Source organism: Anolis carolinensis, chromosome 2 (assembly GCF_035594765.1).
Source record: "Anolis carolinensis isolate JA03-04 chromosome 2, rAnoCar3.1.pri, whole genome shotgun sequence".
NCBI classification, from domain to species: Eukaryota; Metazoa; Chordata; class Lepidosauria; order Squamata; family Dactyloidae; genus Anolis; species Anolis carolinensis.
Window position 1 is genome coordinate 8,821,136 of NC_085842.1, and position 23,967 is coordinate 8,845,102.

General features: G+C 46.7%; 2 protein-coding genes across 4 annotated transcripts in view; one reads left to right on the plus strand and one right to left on the minus strand.

Moving 5' to 3' along the window:
- The window catches only part of LOC134296954 (zinc finger protein 24-like), a 133,035-nt gene extending 109,100 nt beyond the window's left edge, over positions 1-23,935 (plus strand). Inside the window, exons 1-4 of one of the 3 annotated variants that reach the window (XM_062973156.1) lie at positions 16,478-16,846; positions 19,601-20,117; positions 20,448-20,565; positions 21,330-23,935. In XM_062973156.1, coding sequence (XP_062829226.1) covers positions 19,728-20,117; positions 20,448-20,565; positions 21,330-21,466 — 645 coding nt within the window. In that variant the 5' untranslated portion in view covers positions 16,478-16,846; positions 19,601-19,727 and the 3' untranslated portion in view covers positions 21,467-23,935. The other 2 variants (XM_062973157.1, XM_062973155.1) reach the window with 2 other exon arrangements.
- Positions 1-23,967, minus strand: part of LOC100562976 (zinc finger protein 658B) — a 488,523-nt gene that overhangs the window by 326,134 nt on the left and 138,422 nt on the right. The gene's annotated exons all lie outside the window — the stretch shown is intronic.

Below are 23,967 nucleotides of genomic sequence, written 5' to 3' on the forward strand. Positions count from 1 at the left end.
TAATTACTAACAAACTGGATGGGATTTTGGGGGGGGAATTGACCTTGATTTGGGGAGTTGTAGTTCTCTACATCCAAAAACCACTGTGAACCCAGCCTACGATGGCACACAGACCCAACATACCCAACTTTAAATACTGATGGCAGTTTGGGGTGATTGACCTAGGAATCCGGGAGCTGTAGTTCACCCACATCCAGAGAACACTGAACCCAGCCGGCGATGGATCCAGACCAAAATTGGTGCACAGGCCCAACGTGGCTATCTTTGAAAACTGGTAGGCTTTGGGGAGGACTGACCCCTGATTTTGGGAATTGTAGTTCACCCATATCATCATGAATTTCCCATCTGGAGCATACATAGAAAAGGAAAGGAAAGGCAGGCTTTTTCTAATAAGTAGCACCACAAATGTCCTAACCCAGGCATCGCCAGGTACCTAAGCTAGTCTCTACCTATGTCTTCTTCTTCTTCTATATCCATAATAAAAGTGAAATTATGAAATAATAATACATTAAAACTTTGTTTTTATACCACATCTGTCTCCGCAGGGGGACTCAGAGCGGTTCTATGTGTATGTCTCCCACTTCCACAGACAGGCTCCCATTTTCACGCACACCCACAACCTCCCTCCCTCTCATGGCATTGCAGACTAGAGAGAGCGCCGTGAACCACGTCCTCCACAAACACCATTCTGCCCACCATCCAAGGGAATGCTTTTCTATGGGGACAATTTCACCCTAGATTTGATGTGTTCCCTCCACCACAGACACCTCAGTGTTTCTTACTCTTTCCATTGCTGTGGAATGTGCACGATCCCAGCCACTGCCTCTTCCATAACCCTTTCCTAAACAGACCAGAACTGATCAGCTGACTCCATACAACAGGTCTTGGCACACCGACCTGACATGCCTAATTTGGAATACCAGTGGGTGTGGAGGGGACTGGCCTTAGAGGTTGGGAGTTATGGTTCACCCACAGTGCTCTCTCAGTGGGGGTTCTGTGACCCCACCGACAGATCTGGACCAAACATGGCACACAGACCCCACATGCCATGGAGGGATTTTAGGGGGGGGCTGATACATCATGGTAGAAGTTGTACTTCACCCCTCATCTAGGGAGCACTCTGAATCCCACCAGTAACAGATCTGGACCTAACCTGGCACCAGGGTGGGAGTTGTAGTTCACCCTGCATCCAGAGAGCATTGTGAACCCAACCCATGACCGTTCTAGACCAAACCTGGCACACATACCCAGCATGGCCAACTTTGAATACTGATTGGGTTTGGGTGGAGGGAACTGACCCATGACTTTGGGAACTGTAGTTCACCCTCATAGAATCATAGAATCATAGAAATGGAAGTCCAGTCCAACCCCATTCTGCCAAGAAGCAGGAAAATGACATTCAAAGCACCCCCAACAGATGGCCATCCAGCCTCTGCTTAAAAGCCTCCAAAGGAGCCTCCCCCACACTCTGGGGCAGAGAGTTCCACAGCTCCTGATGTTCAGGTGAAATCTCCTTTCCTGCAGTTTGAAGCCATTGTTCTGCGTCCTAGTCTGCAGGGCAGCAGAAAGCAATCTTGCTCCCTCCTCCCAATGACTTCCCCTCACATATTTGTACATGGCTATCATGTCTCCTCTTAGCCTTCTCTTCTGCAGGCTAAACTTGCATAGCTCTATCAGTCGCTCCTCCTAGGGCTTGTTCTCCAGACCCTGGATCATTTTAGTTGCCCTCCTCTGGACGCTTTCCAGCTTGTCAACATCTCACTTCAATTGCAGTGCCCAGAATTGGACACAGTGTGATTCCAGGTGTGGTCTGACCAAGGCAGAATAGAATAAGGGGAGCAGGACTTCCCTGGATCTAGATGGAGGAGGAGGAATTGCGGTCGACAGATTCCCAGGGAGAAGCGCAACAGAGTTCTTGCGACCCTGGAGAAGGATAGGTGTGGTAGCCTCCATGGCAGCCCCTCCGGGCTGAAGGTCCTGCTGTTTATTGCCAGATCCGTCAAGGGTAAATCATCTATTATCCAGGATTTAATCCTGGATGAGCAGGCGGATCTGGCCTGCATCACCGAGACCTGGCTGGATGAACTGGGTGGAGTTAGTCTTTCCCAGCTTTGTCCTCCGGGTTTCGGGGTGCATCAGCAGGCCAGGCCGGGAGGGCGGGGAGGTGGGGTTGCGGTGGTCGTTCGGCAGTCCATCGCCCTGGTCAGATGCGCCGCTTTGCAACCTGCCGGGTTTGAGTGTCTCCACCTGAGGGTGGGTACCCGGGACAGTTTGGGGATTCTGCTGGTGTACCGTCCACCCCGCGACACAGCAGTCTCCCTGCCTGAGCTAGCAGAGGTGGTCTCTAGCGTGGTGCTGGGTTCCCAGCGCCTGGTGGTGCTGGGAGATTTCAACATTCATGCTGAGGCCACCTTGACAGGTGCAGCTCAGGAATTCATGGCCGCCATGACGACCATGGGACTGTCCCAAGTGATATCGGGTCCCACTCATCAAGCTGGACATACACTCGACCTGGTTTTTGTTGCGGGCGACGGTTTGGTTGGAGTGGAAGAGCAAACTATCCTTCCATTGTCATGATCCGACCATTATCTGATCAGTTTAAGACTCACCACACCTGTAAACCTCCGCAGGGGTGGTGGACCCATTAAGATGGTCCGCCCCAGGAGACTTATGGATCCTGAGGGATTCCTGAGGTCTCTTGGGGATCTGTCTGCCATGGAGCCTGACGATCCTGTCGATGTCTTGGTCGCTCGCTATAACAGTGAGTTGTCCAGGGCTATAGACATGATCGCCCCCGAACGTCCACTCTCGCTACGTGGAGTTGCCCCAGCCCCCTGGTTTACTGGGGAGCTGGCGGAGATGAAACGTGCGAGGAGGAGACTAGAGTGCCGCTGGCGGACAACTCGTGATGCATCTGACCGAGCACGGTCTAGAGCCGCTATTTGGGCCTATTCTGCGGCGTTGCGAGCAGCCAGGAAGGCTTTCTCGACTGCCTGCATCGCGTCTGCAACAACTAGATCCTCAGAGCTGTTTCGGGTTGTTGGGGAGCTCCTCCACCCTCCTCAGGCTGGGGGGGCACCTGACATCCCGGCAACTCGGTGTAGCGAGTTTGCTCACCATTTTGCAGACAAAGTCGCTCAGATTCATTCCAACTTAGATGCTGGCCTTGTTGCAATGCCAGGTGAGGTAACCGAGGCTTCTGTCTGTTCGAACTTGTGGGATTCGTTTCAGCTTGTGCAGCCTGATGATGTGGACAAGATTCTTGGAGCGGTGAGGGCGACCACCTGTGCCCTTGACCCTTGCCCATCTTGGCTTTTAAAACAGGCCAGTGGTGGGTTGGTTGATTGGTTTGTGAGAATAATTAATGCCTCTTTGGAGCAGGGTAGATTTCCATCTAATCTAAAACAAGCGGTGGTGAGACCTATCTTAAAGAAGGCCTCCCTAGATTCGACCAACTTGCATAACTACAGACCAATCTCCAACCTTCCATTTTTGGGCAAGGTCTTGGAGCGGGTGGTTGCCTCTCAGCTCCAGGGATTCTTGGATGATACGGATTCTCTGGACCAATCGCAGTCTGGCTTCAGGCCTGGTTTCAGTACCGAGATGGCTTTGGTCGCCTTGGTGGATGACCTCCGCAGGGAGCTGGACAGGGGAGTGTGACCCTGCTGGTTCTCTTGGACATCTCAGCGGCTTTCGATACCATCGACCATGGTATCCTTCTGGGCCGTCTCTCCGGGATGGGCCTTGGGGGTACTGTTCTGCAGTGGCTTCAGTCCTTCCTAGAGGGGCGTTCCCAGATGGTGAAGCTGGGGGACACCTGCTCGGACCCCTGGCCATTGTCCTGTGGGGTCCCGCAAGGTTCTATTCTGTCCCCCATGCTTTTCAATATCTACATGAAACCGCTGGGAGAGGTCATCCGGGGTTTTGGAGTTCGGTGCCATCTCTACGCGGATGACACCCAACTCTACTACTCTTTTCCACCAAAATCCAAGGAAGCCCCTCGGATACTGGATCAGTGTCTGGCCGCTGTGTTGGCCTGGATGAGGGCGAACAAGCTGAGACTTAATCCTAATAAGACAGAGGTCCTCCAGGTCAGTCGAAAGTCCGATCGGGGTATTGGGTGGCAACCTGTGCTTGACGGGGTCGCACCCCCCCTGAAGGCGCAGGTCCGCAGCTTGGGGGTCCTCCTGGATTCGGGGCTGACGCTTGAGGCTCAGGTGTCGGCCGTGGCCGGGAGGGCCTTTGCACAACTAAAACTAATACCTCGAGAAGTCTGATCTGACTACGGCGGTCCACGCCTTAGTTACCTCTAGACTGGACTATTGCAATGCGCTCTACGTGGGGCTGCCTTTGAAGACGGCCCGGAAATTGCAATTAGTTCAGTGCTCGGCAGCCAGGCTTCTAACAGGAGCAAACTACAGGGCGCGTTCTACGCCTCTGTTTAAGGAGCTCCACTGGCTGCCGTTTGTTTTCCGGGCCCAATTCAAGGTGCAGGTTATCACCTACAAAGCCCTAAACGGTTTGGGACCCACCTACCTTCGAGACCGCATCTCCCCCTATGAACCTGCACGATCTCTTCGCTCTTCGGGTGAGGCCCTCCTCTCGCTCCCACCACCTTTGCAGTTGCGGCTGGTGGGGACGAGAGAGAGGGCCTTCTCTGCTGTGGTCCCCCGCCTCTGGAACTCACTCCCGAGGGAGATTAGACAGGCCCCCACCCTCCTTGCCTTTCGAAAAAGCCTTAAAACCTGGCTTTTCCAGAGGGCCTTCGACGACTAATTTTTGGGGGTTGATTTGTCTGCCCATTTAATTTAATTAGAGAGTGTTCTGCCATGATTATTGATACCTTGCTGAGTACTTCTGCCACGAAGCTACAGAAGCCCTCTATTTCGGCCTAGAACTGTTTTATCTCCTTGTTTTTAACATGTGATGTATGTATTGATTGTATGACTGCTTTTCATGTTTGATTTTACAATGTGTAATTTGTCACTGTTTTTATTATTGTTGCGAGCCGCCCCGAGTCCCCTCGGGGAGATGGGGCGGGATATAAGAATACATTTATTATTATTATTATTATTATTATTATTATTATTATTATTATTATTATTATTATTCCCCTATTGATGCAGGCCAGAATCCCATTGGCTTTTTTAGCTGCCACATCACATTGTTGGCTCATGTTTAACTTGTTGTCCACGAGGACTCCAAGGTCTTTTTCACACATACTGCTCTCAAGCCAGGCGTCCCCCATTCTGTATCTATGCATTCCATTTTTTCTGCCTAAGTGGAATATCTTGCATTTGTCCCTGTTGAACTTCATTTTGTTAGTTTTGGGCCATCTCTCTAATCTGTTAAGATCGTTTTGAATTCTGCTTCTCTCTTCTGGAGTGTTGGCTCTCCCTCCCAGTTTGGTGTCGTCTGCAAACTTGATGATCGTGCCTTCTAACCCTTCGTCTAAGTTGTTAATAAAGATGTTAAACAGAACCGGGCCCAGGACAGAGCCCTGCGGCACTCCACTTGTCACTTCTTTCCATGATGAAGACGACACATTGGTGAGCACCCTTTGGGTTCGTTCGCTTAGCCAATTACAGATCGACCTAACCGTAGTTTTGTCTAGCCCACATTTTACTAGCTTGTTTGCCAGAAGGTCGTGGGGGACTTTGTCGAAGGCCTTACTGAAATCCAGGTAGGCTACATCCACGGCATTCCAGCTTGTAACTCTATCGAAAAAAGAGATCAAATTAATCTGGCATGATTTGTTTTTGATAAATCCGTGTTGACTATTAGCAATGACAGCATTTGTTTCTAAATGTTCACAGACCACTTTCTTAGCGATCTTTTCCAGGATCTTGCCTGGTATCAACGTGAGGCTGACTGGTCGGTAATTGTTTGGGTTGTTCTTTTTTCCCTTCTTGAAGATAGGGACCACATTCGCCCTCCTCCAATCTGCTGGGACTTCTCCCGTTCTCCAAGAACTCTCGAAGATAATTGCCAGTGGTTCTGAAATAACTTCCGCTAGTTCCTTCAGTACTCTTGGGTGTAGCTGATCTGGCCCTGGGGACTTGAATTCGTTTAGAGAGGCCAAGTGTTCCTGGACAACTTGTTTCCCTATTTGGGGTTGGATTTCCCCCAATCCTTCGTCCATTCCATGTTGCTGAGGTTGAAGATGGCTTTCTTTTTGTGAGAAGAAGGCATTAAGTAGTTCTGCCTTTTCCCTGTCCCCTGTCATCATCACCCCATCTTCTCCTCACAGTGGCCCTATTGCCTCCTTGTTCTCCCTTTTTCTACCAACGTAAGCAAAAAAAGCCTTTTTTTGTTGTTTTTTATGTCCCTGGCAAGTCTGAGCTCATTTTGCGCTTTAGCCTTGCGAACCTTTTCCCTACAGGAGTTGGCTATACGTTTGAATTTGGTGATTTCTTTGGTGATTTCTCCCCTTTTCCACTTCTTGTGCATGTCTCTTTTGAGTCTTAGCCCGGTTAGAAGTTCTTTGGACATCCATTCTGGCTTCTTCGCACTTGTTTTATTTTTTTTCTTTGTTGGCACTGTTTGCATTTGCGCCTTGAGTATTTCACTTTTTAAAAACTCTCATCTATCCTTAACTCCCTTGTCTTTTAATATTGGCGTCCATGGAATGCCGCTCAGTAATTCCTTCATTTTTTGGAAGTCAGCTCTCTTAAAGTCCAGAATGCGTGTTTGACTTGTTTTAGTTTCAGCCTTCCTTTGTATGGCAAACTGCAGGAGCACATGGTCACTTGCCCCTAAGGATCCAACCACTTCGACTGTATTGATCAGGTCTTCCACATTTGTTAAGATTAGATCAAGAGTAGCCGATCCCCTTGTTGCCTCTTCTACCTTCTGGACCATAAAATTGTCTGCAACGCAAGTGAGGCAATGTGAATCAGTTGCTTTGTATTTTAGTCTCCAGAGAAGCAGGAAAAACTTGCCAATTTCTTTTCAAAGGGACATCCTTCCAAATATTGGCTCTCTTGTCCCCTTGGCCTTTTTTCCCTTCCGAACTAAACACACCCATCACCCTCGGCCATTCCCTAGAGCCCTTCTCTGGAGACATTCTAGCATCTCAAAACCTTGCTTGAATGGTGCTGCCCAGAACTGGACACAAGGTTATTCCAGATCAGGTCTGATCAAAGCGTAGAAGAGAGTTGACTAAAACTTACCCAGATCTAGACATCACCCTCCCGTTGGTACAGCCTAAAATCACACTGGCTTTTCAAAGCTGCTGTATCACACTCGTTTTAAAAAAACAATATTTATTCAAAGACTAAAGAAGAAAAAGAAATCAAAGCATGTTTACACAAATTACAATTTTGGTATTTAAAAACAATATTTTATACAAATAATAATTTTGGTACATTTTTTTAAAAAAGGACTATTTAACAAATATAAAGGGAACAAGGACACACACCTTGCACAATAAGAACAAAACTAACTGACATCAAACGCTAATTTACAAAACTCACTCACTATATGATTTGTATCTCTATTTACTCTTATTTCCTTTCAATGCGGTTCTATACTTCATCAATGTAGTTAATATGTCCATCTCAACGGATTCATGAATCTTCATCAGTCGTTGTAGTCATTTTTTGTCTTCCATTCTCTGCAGTTGGGTAGGGATACTGTGTGTCCTAATGGACCCTTTGCCAAAGGTGGGGATTGAACAGTCTCATATCCAGAAAGGGTTTCACTCTACACAGGGATAAGTACACACAAAGCAAGGCTGATGGTCTCATGTTCCAGGGCTCTCTCGGTATAAAGTCTGAGGTTTATTAAACAAACACAAGACAAGCCAAGACCATATTATTTTATAGGAAAACTAAAGTCTTCAGTCCAGCTAAAACAGTGGTTCCCAACCTGGGGTCCATGGACCACCAGTGGTCCGCAAGAACTAAAATAGGGTTCACAGCCTCACAGTTACTACACCATTACAATGAGAGTGACTGGTCTCGCGAAACCCTCTCATAGTCCTGAGGATTATTAAATATGGTTTTCTGTGGGCGAGCAGATGACGACTAACTGGATGGCATATCAGGAATGAGAGCTGACGTGGTCTATCCAATGCAATTTTCTGAATTATCACTCCAAATAACCAAACCAAATCTAAAGTTGACCAAAAACTGATTTATAACCCTTCTGGTACTAATTTTGGAGAGTGGTCCCTTGTCAAATGATCCCTAGTTAAAAAAAGGTTGGGAGCCACTGAGCTAAAATAATTGGAGCAACACAGTTGAAGGAACAATGAATACAAGTGCAGGTCAAGAGTCCAATTATTGCGGACAAGTTGAGTACTGCAGATACAGGTCAGGAGTGAAAATTAACAAGAACCAAGGTCACAGTCCCAACAGTCACATGCCAGGAGTTCATTCAGCTGAGTTGATAAAACAACAACCAAGAAATCAAGAGTACAAACCGAATTTAGAGTCCCAAAGTCAAGCCAGAAAGTCAGGGATACAAACAAAGTCCAAGTCCATATACGAAACCTAGACGTCAGTCCAGAATTTAGAGTCAATGATTCAGGATACAACAAAGTCCAGAAAAGGGTTAAAAGTACAGGGCTAGCACCCAAAATTTCAACCAAGGGACTCAGGACAGATCACAGTACATACAGTACACATGCATGGGAAACAATTGATGCCATTGAATGCAGAAGAGCCAAGAAATAAGGCAGGAGTATGAAGATACGACGTTATCTGCAACCAAAGAGCTATTCTTTTTCAGAACCCTTTAATCCAGAGATCTCTGCTGCTGCTCATTTCAGCAAACCTTCACACATCATCCTAGAAGCCTGCGATGGGTCTCTTTGCGGAGGAGGTTAGGTGAACCCCTTCCAAGCTTGCTGCCATTCTGAGTGACACCTGCTCCCAGTAGCCGTCAACCAAGGCCACACAAACTCCGATTCATGGTGGAGAGAGAGCAAGGTGCTGGCCTTCCTCTTTCCTTCCAATGTGTTTTTATAGATTCGGAAACTCAAAGGCCCGTCTCCTCTAGAGGTACATGAGTTCTGTGATGTCTACTGTATGCTGAACTTTTTCTAAAGCTCTGTTCCTATTCCGTGCATTAAGGTGACTTCTCCTCTGTGTGGGTCCTTTGATGGGAACATAGACTGCCACTCTGACTGAGGCTTTCTCCACATTCTATGCATTTATGTGGCTTCTCTCCTGTGTGGGTCCTTTGATGGGAACGTAGACTGTCACTCTGACTGAAGCTCTTTCCACATTCTATGCATTTATATGGCTTCTCCCCTGTGTGGGTCCTTTGATGGGAACGTAGCTTGTCACTCTGACTGAAGCTCTTTCCACATTCTATGCATTTATATGGCTTCTCCCCTGTGTGGGTCCTTTGATGGGAACGTAGATTGCCACTGTGACTGAAGCTCTTTCCGCATTCTACGCATTTATGTGGCTTCTCCCCTGTGTGGGTCTTTTGATGGGAACGTAGACTGCCACTTTGACTGAAGTTTTCTCCACATTCCATGCATTTATATGGCTTCTCCCCTGTGTGGGTCCTTTGATGGGAACGTAGATTGTCACTCCGACTGAAGCTTTCTCCACATTCTATGCATTTATATGGCTTCTCCCCTGTGTGCTTCCTTTGATGGGAACGTAGATTGTTACTCCGACTGAAGCTTTCTCCACATTCTATGCATTTATATGGCTTCTCCCCTGTGTGGGTCCTTTGATGGGAACGTAGACTGTCACTCCGACTGAAGCTTTCTCCACATTCTATGCATTTATAGGGTTTCTCCCCTGTGTGGGTCCTTTGATGGGAACGTAATTTGTCACTCCGACTGAAGCTTTCTCCACATTCCATGCATTTATAGGGCTTCTCCCCTGTGTGGGACCTTTCATGTACAGTGTGATGACCCATGGGCCTTGTAGTCCTGCTCAGGACATTGTACTCCCTGATGAAGATGAGAACTTGGGTTTTTTACCTTCCCAGTCTGAACTGGATTCCTCTCAGCCAGATCTTTCCCAGGCAGATCTGGGAACCTTGCACCTGCAAGAAAGTTGTCTCCCAGAAGTATGTCAAACAACCCCAGAACCTACTTCTCCCGTGTTCTTGCGCCGGGAGTTTTGTAAACAACAGAGAAGTTTGGAATCAGCTTCGCGCAGGAGTGCGAGGATAGCAGCTAAGAATGTTGCCAATTAAGACTGTTTCTCGTGAGAATCTTTAAGGAGTTTAACATCTGGTCTCAGAGTTTAGCTTTCGGTTCTGATTCCCAGAGAACTGCTTCGGTGAGAAAGTTAGACTCTATATAGGTGTTTTGCCCGCGTAGTAACTTCGCGGAGTCAATTCGTCAGCCTACGGAGCGAGTTGTGTCTGGACAGCGCGCTCCGATTCAAGCCTCGCTCCTGATCAAGCCTTGCCTTGTTATCCAGCCTTCGCCTTGCTTCCCAGCCTTTGTTTATCTACGGACCTTGCCTTGTTTCCCAGGATCAATCCTTGCCTTGTTTCACGGATTTTACCAAGTTATTCCACGGACCTTGTTCTTGTTCTTAGTTACCTTGTTCCACGTTCAAGCCTTGTTTCAAGTATCAAGTTATTTCCTAGCCTCGCTCAAGTTTTGGACTAAAGGACCTTGTCATCTCCCCTCACTTTGCTTGGCAAAGTGAGTGTTTCGGTTATTGGATTACAACCTTGGACCTTAATATTTCTTATTGGACATTGCTTTTTTGGACTATTTCTGACCTTTCCTGAAAGGTCTAATTCTGGACTATTTTCTACACTTGTTTTTATTAACTTTATATATTCCTTCAATAAAGATATTAGATAGATTCTGGCCTCGGTGTATGGTTATTGGTGCTCTGCAGCCTGGGTCGTGACATACAGTAAGAGAATTTTTCCAATCAAATTGTTTCCCACATTCCAGACACTGATGTAACTTCTCCCCTGTGTGTGATCTAGGATAGGGAGGTAGAGGACTTGCCATTCTTTTATATTTATAATTCAAATATTATGCCAGGAGTTCACAGATATAACCTCCTGAACTTTGTATTTGTCTTTGTATTGCTGTAGCCTTCTGCTCGCTTTCCCAAGCCTCTCTTTTTTCAGCACAATCTTATTTCCTCCTCTTAACTGCATAGGTTTGTAGCTTGAAATATATTTTTACTACTTATTTTTTCTTGTTGTCATTGCTGTGTATTTTGAAGTCCCTTTAGACTTAGAGCACTCCTTGGGCAAAGCTCTCACAACGTATTCTTTGCAGAGCTTTTTCAGAAGTTACCTGCAGACAAATGAGGGGAAAATCTCTTCAGGAGTTGAACAAAGAAAGATCTCATGGAACATGAAAAACAAGTCTCGTGCTGTAACAAACCCAGGGGAAGAGGGTGAGCCCATTGCCTGGTGAGAAATGCTTTAACACTTGCCTAACAACAAACTATCCCTCCTCAGGTCCAAAGGGGACGGTGCCCAAAGATTCTCTGCACAAAATAAAATCCAACCCTACCGATTAAAATCCAACAATGCAGCAAAGCTGAAGGCATAACAGGCTGTGAACTGTGAACATTTATTTTTGGCGTCTTTCGCTGAATTAAATTATTCTCAATGTCTTGTAGAGATATGTGGTCAGCCTTATATAAATTAATGTAATAATGTTTTAAAGCCTGTTGAATATTGATATCATCTATTAATATTTTATCGTCATGTTGTATCTTAACAGTAAGTCCCCTTCAGGGTAGAGAAAGGCGGGGTAGAAATGTCATAAATAAATAAATACATAAATAAAGAATTGACAATTACATTTTTGGGCTTTCTTTCCTCAACGTATATGCTAACTATTTCCTTGGTTTGTTAGCTGATTCAAAATATTTTTTTTTGCATTCTTTATTTTAGTTTCCAATTCATTAACTAGTAACACAATAATTGCTTTTGTAGGAGTTTTATCTGAGTTAGAATGTTTGAATTCAAAGGATTTTTCTTTAACTCCTCTTCTTTTTTTAATATCATCTGAAATTATCTGAAAATATTTCTGTCTATTCTTTCTCATTTCAGTGTTGCATTTTATAAAGTATCCTCTAATATAAGCTGTACTGGCATCCCATACTGTTTGAATATCTGTAACTTGATTTAAATTAAGTTCCAAATATTCTTTCAGTTTTTCTTTCAAATTCTCAATTACGTCCTCCTTTTGCAGTAGTGATTCATTCAGCTGCCATCTAAGTGTTTTTAATAATAATAATAATAATAATAATAACTTTATTTTTATACCCCGCCCCATCTCCCCGAAGGGACTCGGGGCGGCTTACATGGGGCCTTGCCCGATAAAACAATCAAATATCAAAACACAGCAATAAAACAGTTATCCAATAAAAACATCAATTACAGTAAAAACCATCGTTAAATCAACATAAAACATACAATATTAACACTGGAGTCTAATTCATAGAACCCAGGCAAAGTGCAACATGTGCCGAAATAGGCCGAAATGGGGAAGGGCCATTTTTTACTTCCTTTTTAATTACTAGAGTCACTGGATTATGATCTGAGATAGTTTTGGGTAGGAGTTCTGTCTTTTGAACAGGTTTTGAGTTTGGCAGATATCCATATCTTTTCCATTCTAGAGAAAGTATTTTGTCTTTCTGAAAATCGTGTACTGTATATACTCGAGTAAAAGCCGAGACACCTAATTTAACACAAAAAACTGGGAAAAACTATTGACTCAAGTATAAGACGGGGTGGGAAATGCAGCAGGTACTGGTACATTTCAAAATAAAAATAGATAGCAATAAAATTAGATTAATGGAGGCATCAGAAGGTTAAATGTTTTTGAATATTTACATACAACTGCAATTTAAGACTTTCCAACTGTGATTAAATTATTATTCTAAGCTTCTTCAATGTAAATGTGCTTATATATTCTTCCAATAATCACCATAGTTTATTTTAACTATACATTTTGGGGGAAATGCAGTGTGTATATGAATAAAGAAAAGTGGGAAAGACGAGTGCCGAGGAGAGGAAGGCGTGCGCTGCACGGGAAAGGAGGAGAGGCTTATACTTGCGTATATACAGTATATTCTTTGCATCCCCCTCCCCGAGAGTTTGTCTTTCTTTGGTGAAATCACTCCATTCCAATCTCCCAAAAGGCACCCGTTTTCATAATGGAGGTCTGTTGGAAACTAGGCACGTGGGGTTTATATATCTGTGTAATGACAAGGGTGGGAGAAAGAACTCTTGTCTGCCTGAGGCAAGTGTGAATGTTGCAGCTGGCCACCTTGATTGACACTGAATTTCATTTTTAAAGCCTGCCTGCTTTCTGCCTGGGGGAATCCTTTGTTGGGAGGTGTTAGCTGACCCATTGTTTCATGCCTGCAATTCTCATTTTTTGAGTGTTGATTTTTATTTACTGATTTTAGAGTCTTTTTTGATACTGGTAGCCAGATTGTGTTCAATTTCATGGTTTTCTCCTTTCTGTTGAAATTGTCCACATGCTTGTGGATTTCAATGGCTTTTCTGTGTAGTCTGACATGGTAGTTGTCAGAGTAATCCAACATTTCTGTGTTCTCAAATAATATACTATGTTGGTTCATCAAGTGCTCGGCTTCCCCTTGGCAACATCTTTGTAGATGGCTGATTCTCCCACACCAGAAGAGACTCGGGCTCTCATCTGGCTCGTCATACCTCATAGAGCTTGTTGAGTTTAGGATCGCAGTGCTCGAACCGGTTTGTAAACGGAGATGCAGACTATTTGCAGAATCGCGTCCCTGTTTACAAACCGGCTCGAGCACTGCGATCTGCGGAGGAGGCCCTGCTCTCAGTCCCACCCCCGTCTCAAGCACGGCTGGTGGGAACGAGAAAGGGGGCCTTCTCCGTGCTCCTCCCCTCCTCTGGAAATCCCTCCCAAAAGAACGAAAAACTGCCCCCTCCCTCCTTGCCTTCAAACTAAAAACACATCTATGCACTCTGGCCTACTGAGAGGAGGAAGACTAATACGACTCGATATGTATCATTGTCTAGATATATTAAATCCTGTCTAGATACTGGAATTGATCTCAATTGGACACCATCTGACCACTTAATAAGGTCTGAGCTGTTTGAAGTGTTTATTCTGTGTACATTTACACTATGTGACTATGTTTGCTAGGCTTGTCAAGTTTTATTTTTGAGGAGAGTCCTCCAAGTTCTGTCAGTCATCCAGATTTGACTGCAGGCATGTTTCAAAATCCAAAAAGATGTCCCATTGGTGAGGAAGAGGAGGGGGAAAGGCTTCCTTTCTGCTGCTCTGGAGACTAAGGGACAACGGAGCCAGGAGGTCAAACGGCAAGAAAAGGGATTCCTCCCAAACACGAGGAAGGCCTTCCTGAGGGCAAGAAGAAGAGCTGTTCAGCAGGGGAACTCTCTGCCTCAGAGTCTGGTGGGAGCTCCTTCTTTGGAGGATTTAGTCAGAGGCTGGATGGAGATCTGTCGGGAGGATTTGGATTGTGTTTCCCTGCCTGGCAGAAGGGGGTGGGGCTGGGTGGCCCTTGGGGTCTCTCCCAACCCTCTGGCTTCGGGGATTCCTCGTGTCTCAGTCCTAGGCCAAGGCTGCCGCCTCCCCCTCCCCCGCCTCCTCCTCAAGGACTTGGGAGATATTTGTCTTGGGATAGAACTCCCAGGTTCCTCCAACCCTCATGCCAGGAGGGTTTCTGGGCGTTGTAGTCCAAGAGAGCCATTCCCTTTGGGGAGAGAGGGAGGGTTAGAAAGAAAGTTATTACTATTACTATTATTATCATTATTCCCTCCACTCTCTTGAGCAGGGATTCCCAAACTCTATTCCTCTGGGATTTCTTGGACTTTAGCACCCAGAAGCCTCAGCTGCCTTGGCCCAAGATCAGGGATTCTGGGACATGGAGTCCCCGGAAGTGGAAGGCCAGGGCTTGGGAAGGGAGGCTCCTGAGAAGGGACCAGGCTTCCACGGCTGAACTGCTCTTGCCATCCAGAAATGCTTCCCAATGTTTAGTTGGAAGCTTCTTTCCCACAATGTGAATCAACTGCTTTCCATTTTAGTCTCCAGAGTAGCAGGAAAAACTTGCCCTTTTCTCCTCAGTGGGACATCCTTCCCCATATTGGCTCTCCTGTCCCCTCGGCCTTTCTTTCCCTCTCAGCTAAAGATACCCATGCCACTCCCACGTCCGCCTCACCTTTTGGCACCTGCTGTTCCTTCTCCACTTCGGCCTGGAGCTTCTTCTGCACGGCCTCCGCCAATCCCTCCCTGCAGACGCCCTCCTTTCGCAGGACAGCCCTCTCTGCCGAGGGAAGGGTCCGGGTTATGCGTCTGTTGCCATTTCAAAAAAGGACAAAGCCGTCAAAAAGGGAAAAGCAGCAACAACAGCAGTTCAGCAGATCAGGAGCTCCATAATAATAATAATAATAATAATAATAATAATAATAAACAGATGAAACAATAGATCACACCCTCAGCTGCTGCAGAAAGGTTGCACAGACAGACAACAAGCAGAGGCAGAACACCGTTGCTCAGATGATTAATTGGAACTTGTGCCACAAATACCATCTGCCTGCAACAAAGAACTGGTGGAATCACAAGCCCGACAGCAGGATTGAGGAGAAACAACTAGAAAAGCTGACATGATATGAGGATTTAAAGATCGAATTACAAGGACTCTGGCACAAGCCAGTCAAGGTGGTCCCAGTGGGTGCAGTGGCTAAAAACCTTGGCCTGCACTTAAACACAACCGGCGCTGACAAAATTACCCTCTGCCAGCTGCAGAAGGCCACCTTATTGGGAGAGGCACGCATTACTCGCCGATACATCACACAGTCCTAGACATTGGGGAAGTGTCCGAGGTGTGATCCAAGACAGCCAGCAGAGTGTCTGCTGTGGACTCATCTTGTTATGTTTCAAATAATAATAATAACAACAACAACTTTATTTTTGTATCCCGCGCCATCTCTGCGAGGGGACTTGGGGTGGTTTCTCTGGGGACCAATCCCAACAATATACCATCAAATGCATTCCAATCCCAAGGAATTAATACATCAGTGCCTCTAAAACACAACATCCCAAAAGCGTAGCCCATGAGATGGGATCAGCCAAACAGTCTGGACCTGAACCATCCAGGGCTTGAAAGGCCATCACCAGCCCTTTGACTTGTGCCCAGTGACAGGCTGTCAGTCAGTGGAGGGGGGGGGGGGGTCAGCAACCTGGCTGCCCCGTTTTGGAAGGCGCATGCGCAGAGGGCCTGGAGGGCCGAGCAGGCCGCAGCCTCCCCGGGACAGACAGAGAGACCAAGGCCGGACGGGGAAGGGAGGCCCGTCAGCAGGGACCCCGAACCCTCACCCAGCTGCCCCTGACCTGCTCCTCTCTCTCTCTCTCTCTCTCCCGAAAGGCCTCCTCCTCCTCCTCCTCCTCCTCCTCCTCCTCCTCCTCCTCCCTCTTCCTCGAAGGGCGCTCACAGGAAAGGGTGGAAGGCGGGGCTTCGCCTGAGGGAACTAGGCGCTTCTCCCCCCCCCCCCCCCCGGTCCGCCAATGGGAACCCGCCTTCCTCTCGCGCGTCATCGGTCTCCGGGCAGGAACGCCCCCGACCCTCCCCTCGCCCTTGGGCCGTGAAGGGTCCTTCCAGAAATGGGCCAATGGGGATCGGCCTGGTCTCTCCGCGTCACCAGTCTCCGGGCAGCCTCGCCCTGGCCTTCCCGCCCGCGGGTCATGTGACGGGCTGAGTGACCGTTGGGAAGGCCGAGGCCTGAGCCGGGAGCGAGGGGGGAGGGGCGGGGAGGGGCGGGGCCTGCCTTCTTCCTTCCTTCCTTCCTTCCTTCCTTCCTTCCTTCCTTCCTTCCTTCCTTCCTTCTCTCCGAGCCCGAGCCTGCGGCCTCGTCCTCCGCCTCGTCAGTCCTGGTGAGTCTCGTTGCCAGGCCTCCTCCCGAGGGCCCAAGAGGAGCCAAGGCCCAAGGGAGGGAGGGAGGGAGGGAGGGAGGGGAGGCCGAGGAGGGCCCGGGCCTGGCCCACTCCCAGGCGGGCCTTCCTCTCTCGTTCTCTCCCTGGGAACACAGGCCACCACCGCTCTCTCTCGCTCTCTCTCTCTCTCTCTCTCTCTCTCTCTCAGCCAGGCCTGGGCAAGCTCCGGGCCTCCCTCCGGGGCGGGGTTTTGGACTCCAACTCCCAGAAGGCCTCCCCTCAGGCCCCGCAGGCCTCCCCTTCACCTCCACCTCAAGACTGCGGAGAGAGAGAGAGAGAGAGAGAGAGAGAGAGAGAGAGAGAGAGCAAGGGACTGGGGAAGGGAGGTCAACAGACCAAGAGAAGGAAGGAAGGAAGGGCGCGCGGAAAGGGAGGGGCCCCCAGGGATCAGCTGGCATGGACATTCACAACAGAGGGACATGCAGACAAAGGGAGAACAACAACAACAACAACAACAACAACATTTGTATCCTGCCACCATCTCCCCCAGAGGGGACTCGGCGTGGCTCACAGAAAGATCCCATACAAAACAGGAACAATATACAAGACAGCAATCAACAAGAAGCCCTGCTTGACTCTCAAGCCAAAAGTGGGTGGTAGAAATCACATGGTACAAAAGCTGACTGGCACAACCTGGGGATCCCAACCAGGCCCTGGAAAGACAGGCGCTTGGCTCCTCTGCTGCTGAATTCACAGGCCCAGTGGGGAAGACATCTCACCACGTTCAAACAGTGGACGTGGCTCTTCATGAGACATGCCGCACCCTCACAGGATGTCTGCGCCCCACACCACTGGAGAAATGATACTGCTGAGTCCCTCTGGGGAGAGAGGGCAGTCTAGAAATGAAATGGTATTTATTATTATGATTATGATTATTATGGCACCATCTGACATCTGTGGGGAAGTAGCAGCCTGTAATGAAAGGACCAAGGCAGTGACATCTCTGGCCCATCCCCTGTTTGGATATCAGCCAGCATGTCAATGCCTTAAATCAAGAAATAGTTTCCTAAGATCTACAAAGATACTCGCAGGAACACCTCAGCAACAACTTTATTTGTGTGTCCCGCCTCCATCTCTCACTCCTTCCTTCCTGGCCTGAGATGGAGGGATGGAGAATGACCTCCACAAGAGGAAACGAAATTTGGGACAGATGAGGTATCAAAGAAATTGCTTGGGGGGGGGGGGGACACACGGTGGTATGGCATAATATATATATATATATGGGTGAAAATAACAGTGGATGCAAAAATGTATTGTAGAATTGTTTTGAATATTGAATATTATGCGTCTGCTGTATAACAAGGGGTGTCTATATTTTTTAAAAGAACTATATCAATGTCTTCTGTATCATGAAGAAAAGGAAGGGGGTGGAGGGGGGAAGAGAAGCCTTGTCTTTGTTATAGCTTTTACATCGATCTCTTTAACCCAAGCCCTAGTATTATAGACAGTGTCTAAAGTTTTGGAAGATCCAAATGTCCTCTGTGACAGAAACGAATGCACTCTTCTCCTCAGGACTTTGCCTTCCCACGCTATCCACTCTCCTTCCCGCCTTCTTTTCCAGTTCTTTGCATGTATTTCATGTCATAACGACTGCCATATAGATCTAAAATATCAATTCCATTAGTTAGTAAATTAGGATTGTGTGGGTAAGAATTCACTATGTTACATTGTTATCTTCTTTTATTTAAACACTACATAAATATGTATTAATATATATGTTGTCGCTCTAAAATACCTAATTAACAAGGCTCGCAACCTTTTGTGTTCTAATCAAAGAGTGCTGATAGGTCAATTATTCAAAGTCTCTTGAATAAAGAGTTCAGAAATAGTACAAAATGTAACTGTATACTATTAATAATATTTTAGTCAACAGATCCTGCTGTGGCCATCTTCCTTTGCTTTGTGAATTCAATGAATGGCTTCCATTCTTCTTGGAAGTTTCTGTGTATTTGTTTGTTGTACAGCTAAAGTTAGTTTGTCCTATTTGGCCATTTCAAAACCTTTTGTCATCCAGTTTTCTGGTGTTGGCATGTCTTGTTGTTTCCATAGTTTTGCGTATTCAGTTCTTGCTTCTGTTGTCATATAAAGAAAGAGTCTTTCTTGATGTTTCCCAGTAGAAAAAGTTATGGTTTTAATGGGATTTTGTACTCTAGAATAGTTTCCATGTCTGTGTGGATTTTTATTCAGAATTCGTTAGAATTTGGGCAAGTCCCAACATATCGTGTGTGTGTGTGTATTTGAGAGTTTTTCTGGAGTTATGTACCATCTATGTATCATTTTGTTGAAATTTTATTTAATTGTGTGACTCCTTGTAAATTTTAGTCATTTTTACCAGAGCTCTTCCCATTCTCGTGGACTTATTGCTCAGCCTAGACTTTTCACCCACTGAATCATAGGTTTTTTAATTTCTTCATCAATTGTAAAATCTTTCAGAAGAAATTGATGCAGCTTCCCAGCTGGCTTGTTTTTTGTCTGTAGCAGTTGGTTCTGCTTACAATATGAAACACATATATCAAACAACTACAATCACATTTCAAAATTCCATTTAAATTAAATTACATTCAAACCTTTATAAATATACATTTCAAGTCCAAACGCGGTCTGTCATTATACCTTGGATCATATAGTTGTCATTTCTGCTGCTACTATTGCTCAAAAGCCTGGTCCCACAACCTTTCTGCCTTTCTTTCACAGAGGAAATGTGATTTTGGGCTGAGAATTTCGGAGTAGAGCCTGTGGAGGGATTTCTTTCCCTTGAAAGAAAGAAGAGGAGGAAAAACATCTTGGATACGGTTGGGTTCTTCACCAGAGTGGTTCCAGCATGGAGAGACTCAACTCACATGGGCCTGAAGCAGGACCTGGGGGCAGTGGGGGATCCTGGGAAAGAACCAGACATGAGTCCCTGAGTGTGGACCTTGACAGCTCGGACACACAGCGCCAGCGCTTCAGGCAGTCCTCCTACCAAGAGGGTGAAGGACCCAGAGGGGTTTGCAGTCGTCTCCACGATCTGTGCCGCCAGTGGCTGAAGCCAGAGCAGCACACCAAGGCCGAGGTGCTGGACCTGGTGACCCTGGAGCAGTTCCTGAGCATCCTGCCCCCAGAGATGGGGAGCTGGGTCCGAGAGTGTGGGGCAGAGACCTGTTCCCAGGCGGTGGCCCTGGCGGAAGGCTTCCTCCTGAGTCGGGCCGAGGACAAGGAGCAGGAAGGACAGGTGAGAGCATTCCCTCTGGGTTTCACTAACCTGGGGACTGATGGACAGGTTAAACGTACATCCTGCTTTTCTTCCAAGATGGGACCGATGTGGGGGATGAGCAAGGCCCTGCTCCCTCGACCTCTCTCCCCACCTGCTCTGCCCCTCCATCTCTACCGTCAGCTTGGTTGATGCTCTGCTCAAGATAGAACATAGACAATGATGGGAGGGGAGGGGGCATTGGTTCCAAACTAGGTTGCCATCTCAGAGTTATTCTTTCCAAAAAGGTCTAGAGGTCTGTGATATTTCTGAACTTTTCCCAAACTCCTGGAACGCTCTGTGCTCTTCCAGGCCCATAACAATAACTCCATGGAAGTCCCTGCACCAGAGGAATCTCCACCAGACACCACCCAGAGTCTCAGGCAGAAGGAGCTGAAGCGGGAAGGAGACGGGGCTGCCGCCTTGCAGGGTGAGAAGGAACTCTTCTGAGAGTTTTGGGGGTTTGTGCCAGTGGAAATCCCGCTTTGGGGGGATGATTGTACACCCACGGTTTGAGCTTCAGAAGGTGAACATGCCGGATCATTTGGCCTTGAGATGGGTATATATCTTAAACTCATGTCCTTTGTGTGATGTTTTATGTACTTTAATATGTATTTTATAGAAAGGCAGTTTTAATGTGGATCTTTTATAGAAATATGTGTCTTTGTTGAATTTTGACAAAGGTTGTGTTTTTAAAATTTTGTGGTAACCTGCCTGGAACTGCAAGAAGAGGTGAGTAAAAAAATAAAATAATAATAATAATAATAATAATAATAATAATAATAATAATAATATTAATTGTTATATGTAGGCATAGGGTTGCTAGAGGTGTCATTTCAGTTTGATTTGCAGTTTTCTTTCTTGCAATAGGACTGAATATTCAGCCCTTCAGTGTCTTCCCAGGTGGGACCCTAAGCTGAGCCGAGCCCTGAAACTGAGCTGGAAGACAAACAGACGGCAAAGAATCACTTTAGTCAATTGAAACACCAAGCCCAGTGCTAGTTTCACTCGAACATCCTCACAGCACTGCTTGCGAGATAAAGTCCTAAACCCTCACATTGTAGATCTTCTTGGGCTGTTGAATGCGCCTGTGTTCTTAGGGCCGTTTCCTCATCGGTCTCTTTATAGGACTGCAATGGTCACCTCTGAGGCCTGTTTCTGTGACCCGCTTCCCACCCCTTGCTTTCTCTCCAGGGTCTGGAATGATGCTGTTGCCGAATCCTCAGCCGTTTCTCCCCCTTTGCGATGGAGTGGGACTGAGTCAGGTAAGCAGAAGGATTCCTGGGAGAGGAGGACTGGGCCTGCCGGGGTGCCTTTGGTTCCAGGATTAATGGCCAAATATCTGTTGAAACAGACAAGATGGAATGCATTTCCTTAGAAGTGAAATACGGAAGGTACAATTGCAAACCGTGCCAACAAGGAGGGAAAAAATGAAGAGAGAACTAAAGAAACCAGAATCGATGTTCAAAGAAATTTCAACGGAGCTATGATTGAAAAGGGACATGTACAGGAAATGGAAAGGGGGGGGGGGGATCACCAAGGAATGTAAACAACTAATCAGCATAAGTAGGGAAAAAGTCTAACTCAGAAAATGAGGTCAGATGAAAAAATGTGCCAAGAGTAGGGTCTGTGCCTGGAGAAGGTGGTGGAATGCTAACCGGGGATAGGCAAGAGTTAGAACATGATCTCCCAAAAGGAAATGGGTATTCTACCTGAGCAAGATGGAGCAACTGGGGAAATGCAACCCAAAATGGGTAAAGAAGTGGTCCAGGAATACCTGGCCACTCTCGATGAATCCCAGTCTCCAGGGCCAGGTGAACTACAGCCAAGGGTATTGAACTAACAGCAGTAATCCCAGAACCACTGTCAATCCTCTTTGTTCATTTTTGGGAACAGGAGAAGTCCCAGCAGGCTGGAGGAGGCAAAAGTTGTCTCTGTCTCCAAGAATGGACCAAAAAGAGGTCCCCTAACAATGACCATCCAGTTATCTTGACTTGTCCCATAAGCAGTTGGAGCAGCTGTTTAGACTCCCGAATGTTTATGAGGAGGAGATCGTTTGATGTGGATCGATAATAGTTATAGAGGGAGCGGATCTGTTTGTTTGCTATTATGCACTCTTTATCGAACCAATTTTTGGATCTGACCCTGGGTTGCCTCGGCATTCTTTGCCAATCGTATAGTTTTTAAAAGATAGGTTTTATAAGGGATTCAAACCCGGTGATGCCTCCTCGAAATCTGGGATTTCAATGATCATAGTTTCTATGGACAACACTTCCTAAGAGTTCAAGATATCCAGGCACACCCCTTTTGTCTTAACGTTCCGCTTCAGCCTGGTGTATTGTGGGTAGGCTTGTCCAGGTGGGGAAGTGCTGCTTCTCTCCAAAACCAGGAGAAGTGGGAGATAGATGATCACTAAGCAAGGAATTGTCTATAGCAAATGAATCAATGTCGCTAGCTATGGAGGGTGAAGTCAGAAGATAGTCTATGACACCAGAGCCCCTTGGTGAGACCAATGTATATTCTCCAGAGTTAGGAAACTGAGTAAGTTCATTTAGCCGGGACAGGTTGAGCTGCGTGGCTATTTCGGTTAGGCACTTTCCGGCTTAGTTTCACGCTTGATCCTTAACGTGTCGAGCTTCTGGTGTCAGGAGAGAGTTGAAGGGATCTTCATCCAGGCCCTCTTCTCCCAACACATTTACCAAACTAGACCCTACCCTTGCATTGAAGTTGCCCGTTATCTTGACCTAAATAACAGGAGAAATGTTGGAGCAGATCATGATGAAGGCCGTCTGGAATCACTTGGGAAAAGTGCTGTAATCACTGAAGGACAAGATGAGTTTCTCCAAAACAAGTCATGCCAGACTAATGTGTTTTTCAGTAGAGTTACACGCTTGGTAGATGAAGGAAAGGCAGTGGACGTAGCACATCTTGCTTTCAGTAAGACCTCTGGAAAGGCCTCCCATGATTTTACAAACAACTAGTAAAAGGTGGGCTGCATAATACTCCTGTTAGGTGGATTTGTAATGGTTTGAGCGACAAAGGGTGGAGTGCCGCAGGGTTCTGTCCTGGGCCCAGTACTGCTCAACATGCGTATCATATTTTCAGATGACACCAGATTAGCAGGGATAGCTGACAGTCTAGAAGATAGGATCAGAATTCAAAATGGCCTGAACATGGTGGAGAGCTGGGCCAAAACTAACCCAATTAATGTCAACAAGAATATATGTAGAGTTGTACACTTAGGAATGATAAAAATGCCATGCACAGGTACAGGATGGGCGACACCTAGCTTGACAGTCATTCATATGATGGGATCTTGGAGTGTTAGAGGACTACAAGTGGAACATGAGCCAACAATGTGAGGCAGCAACTGAAAGGACTATGGGATTTTGGGCTGCGTCCCAAGGAATATCGTGTCTAGATTGAGGTGACCTTCTTTCTGCTATGGCGAGACCTCACCTGGAATAATACTGTGTCCAGTTCTGGGCATCACAATAATAGCTGGAACATGCTCAGATTCCGTTTCTGATTCTACGTATCAATTAAGAAATGGTTTTGACTGTGACCAACCCGTCGTCTCTACAAAGCTTACAACTGTGGCATGGAGGCCTTGGCCCTTTCCCTTCCAAACAACCGCAGGAATGTAAATCTGCTTTAAAGATTTTCTTGTAATTCTTTTCCTTGATCGCTCTCATGTGAGAAGGGAATCTTTTCTTCTTCCGCCAGGGCCCAATCGCCTTTGAGGACGTGGCTGTGGATTTCTCCCTGGAGGAGTGGGTTCTCCTGAATCCGGACCAGAAAGCCTTGCACAAGCAGGTCATGGAGGAGATGA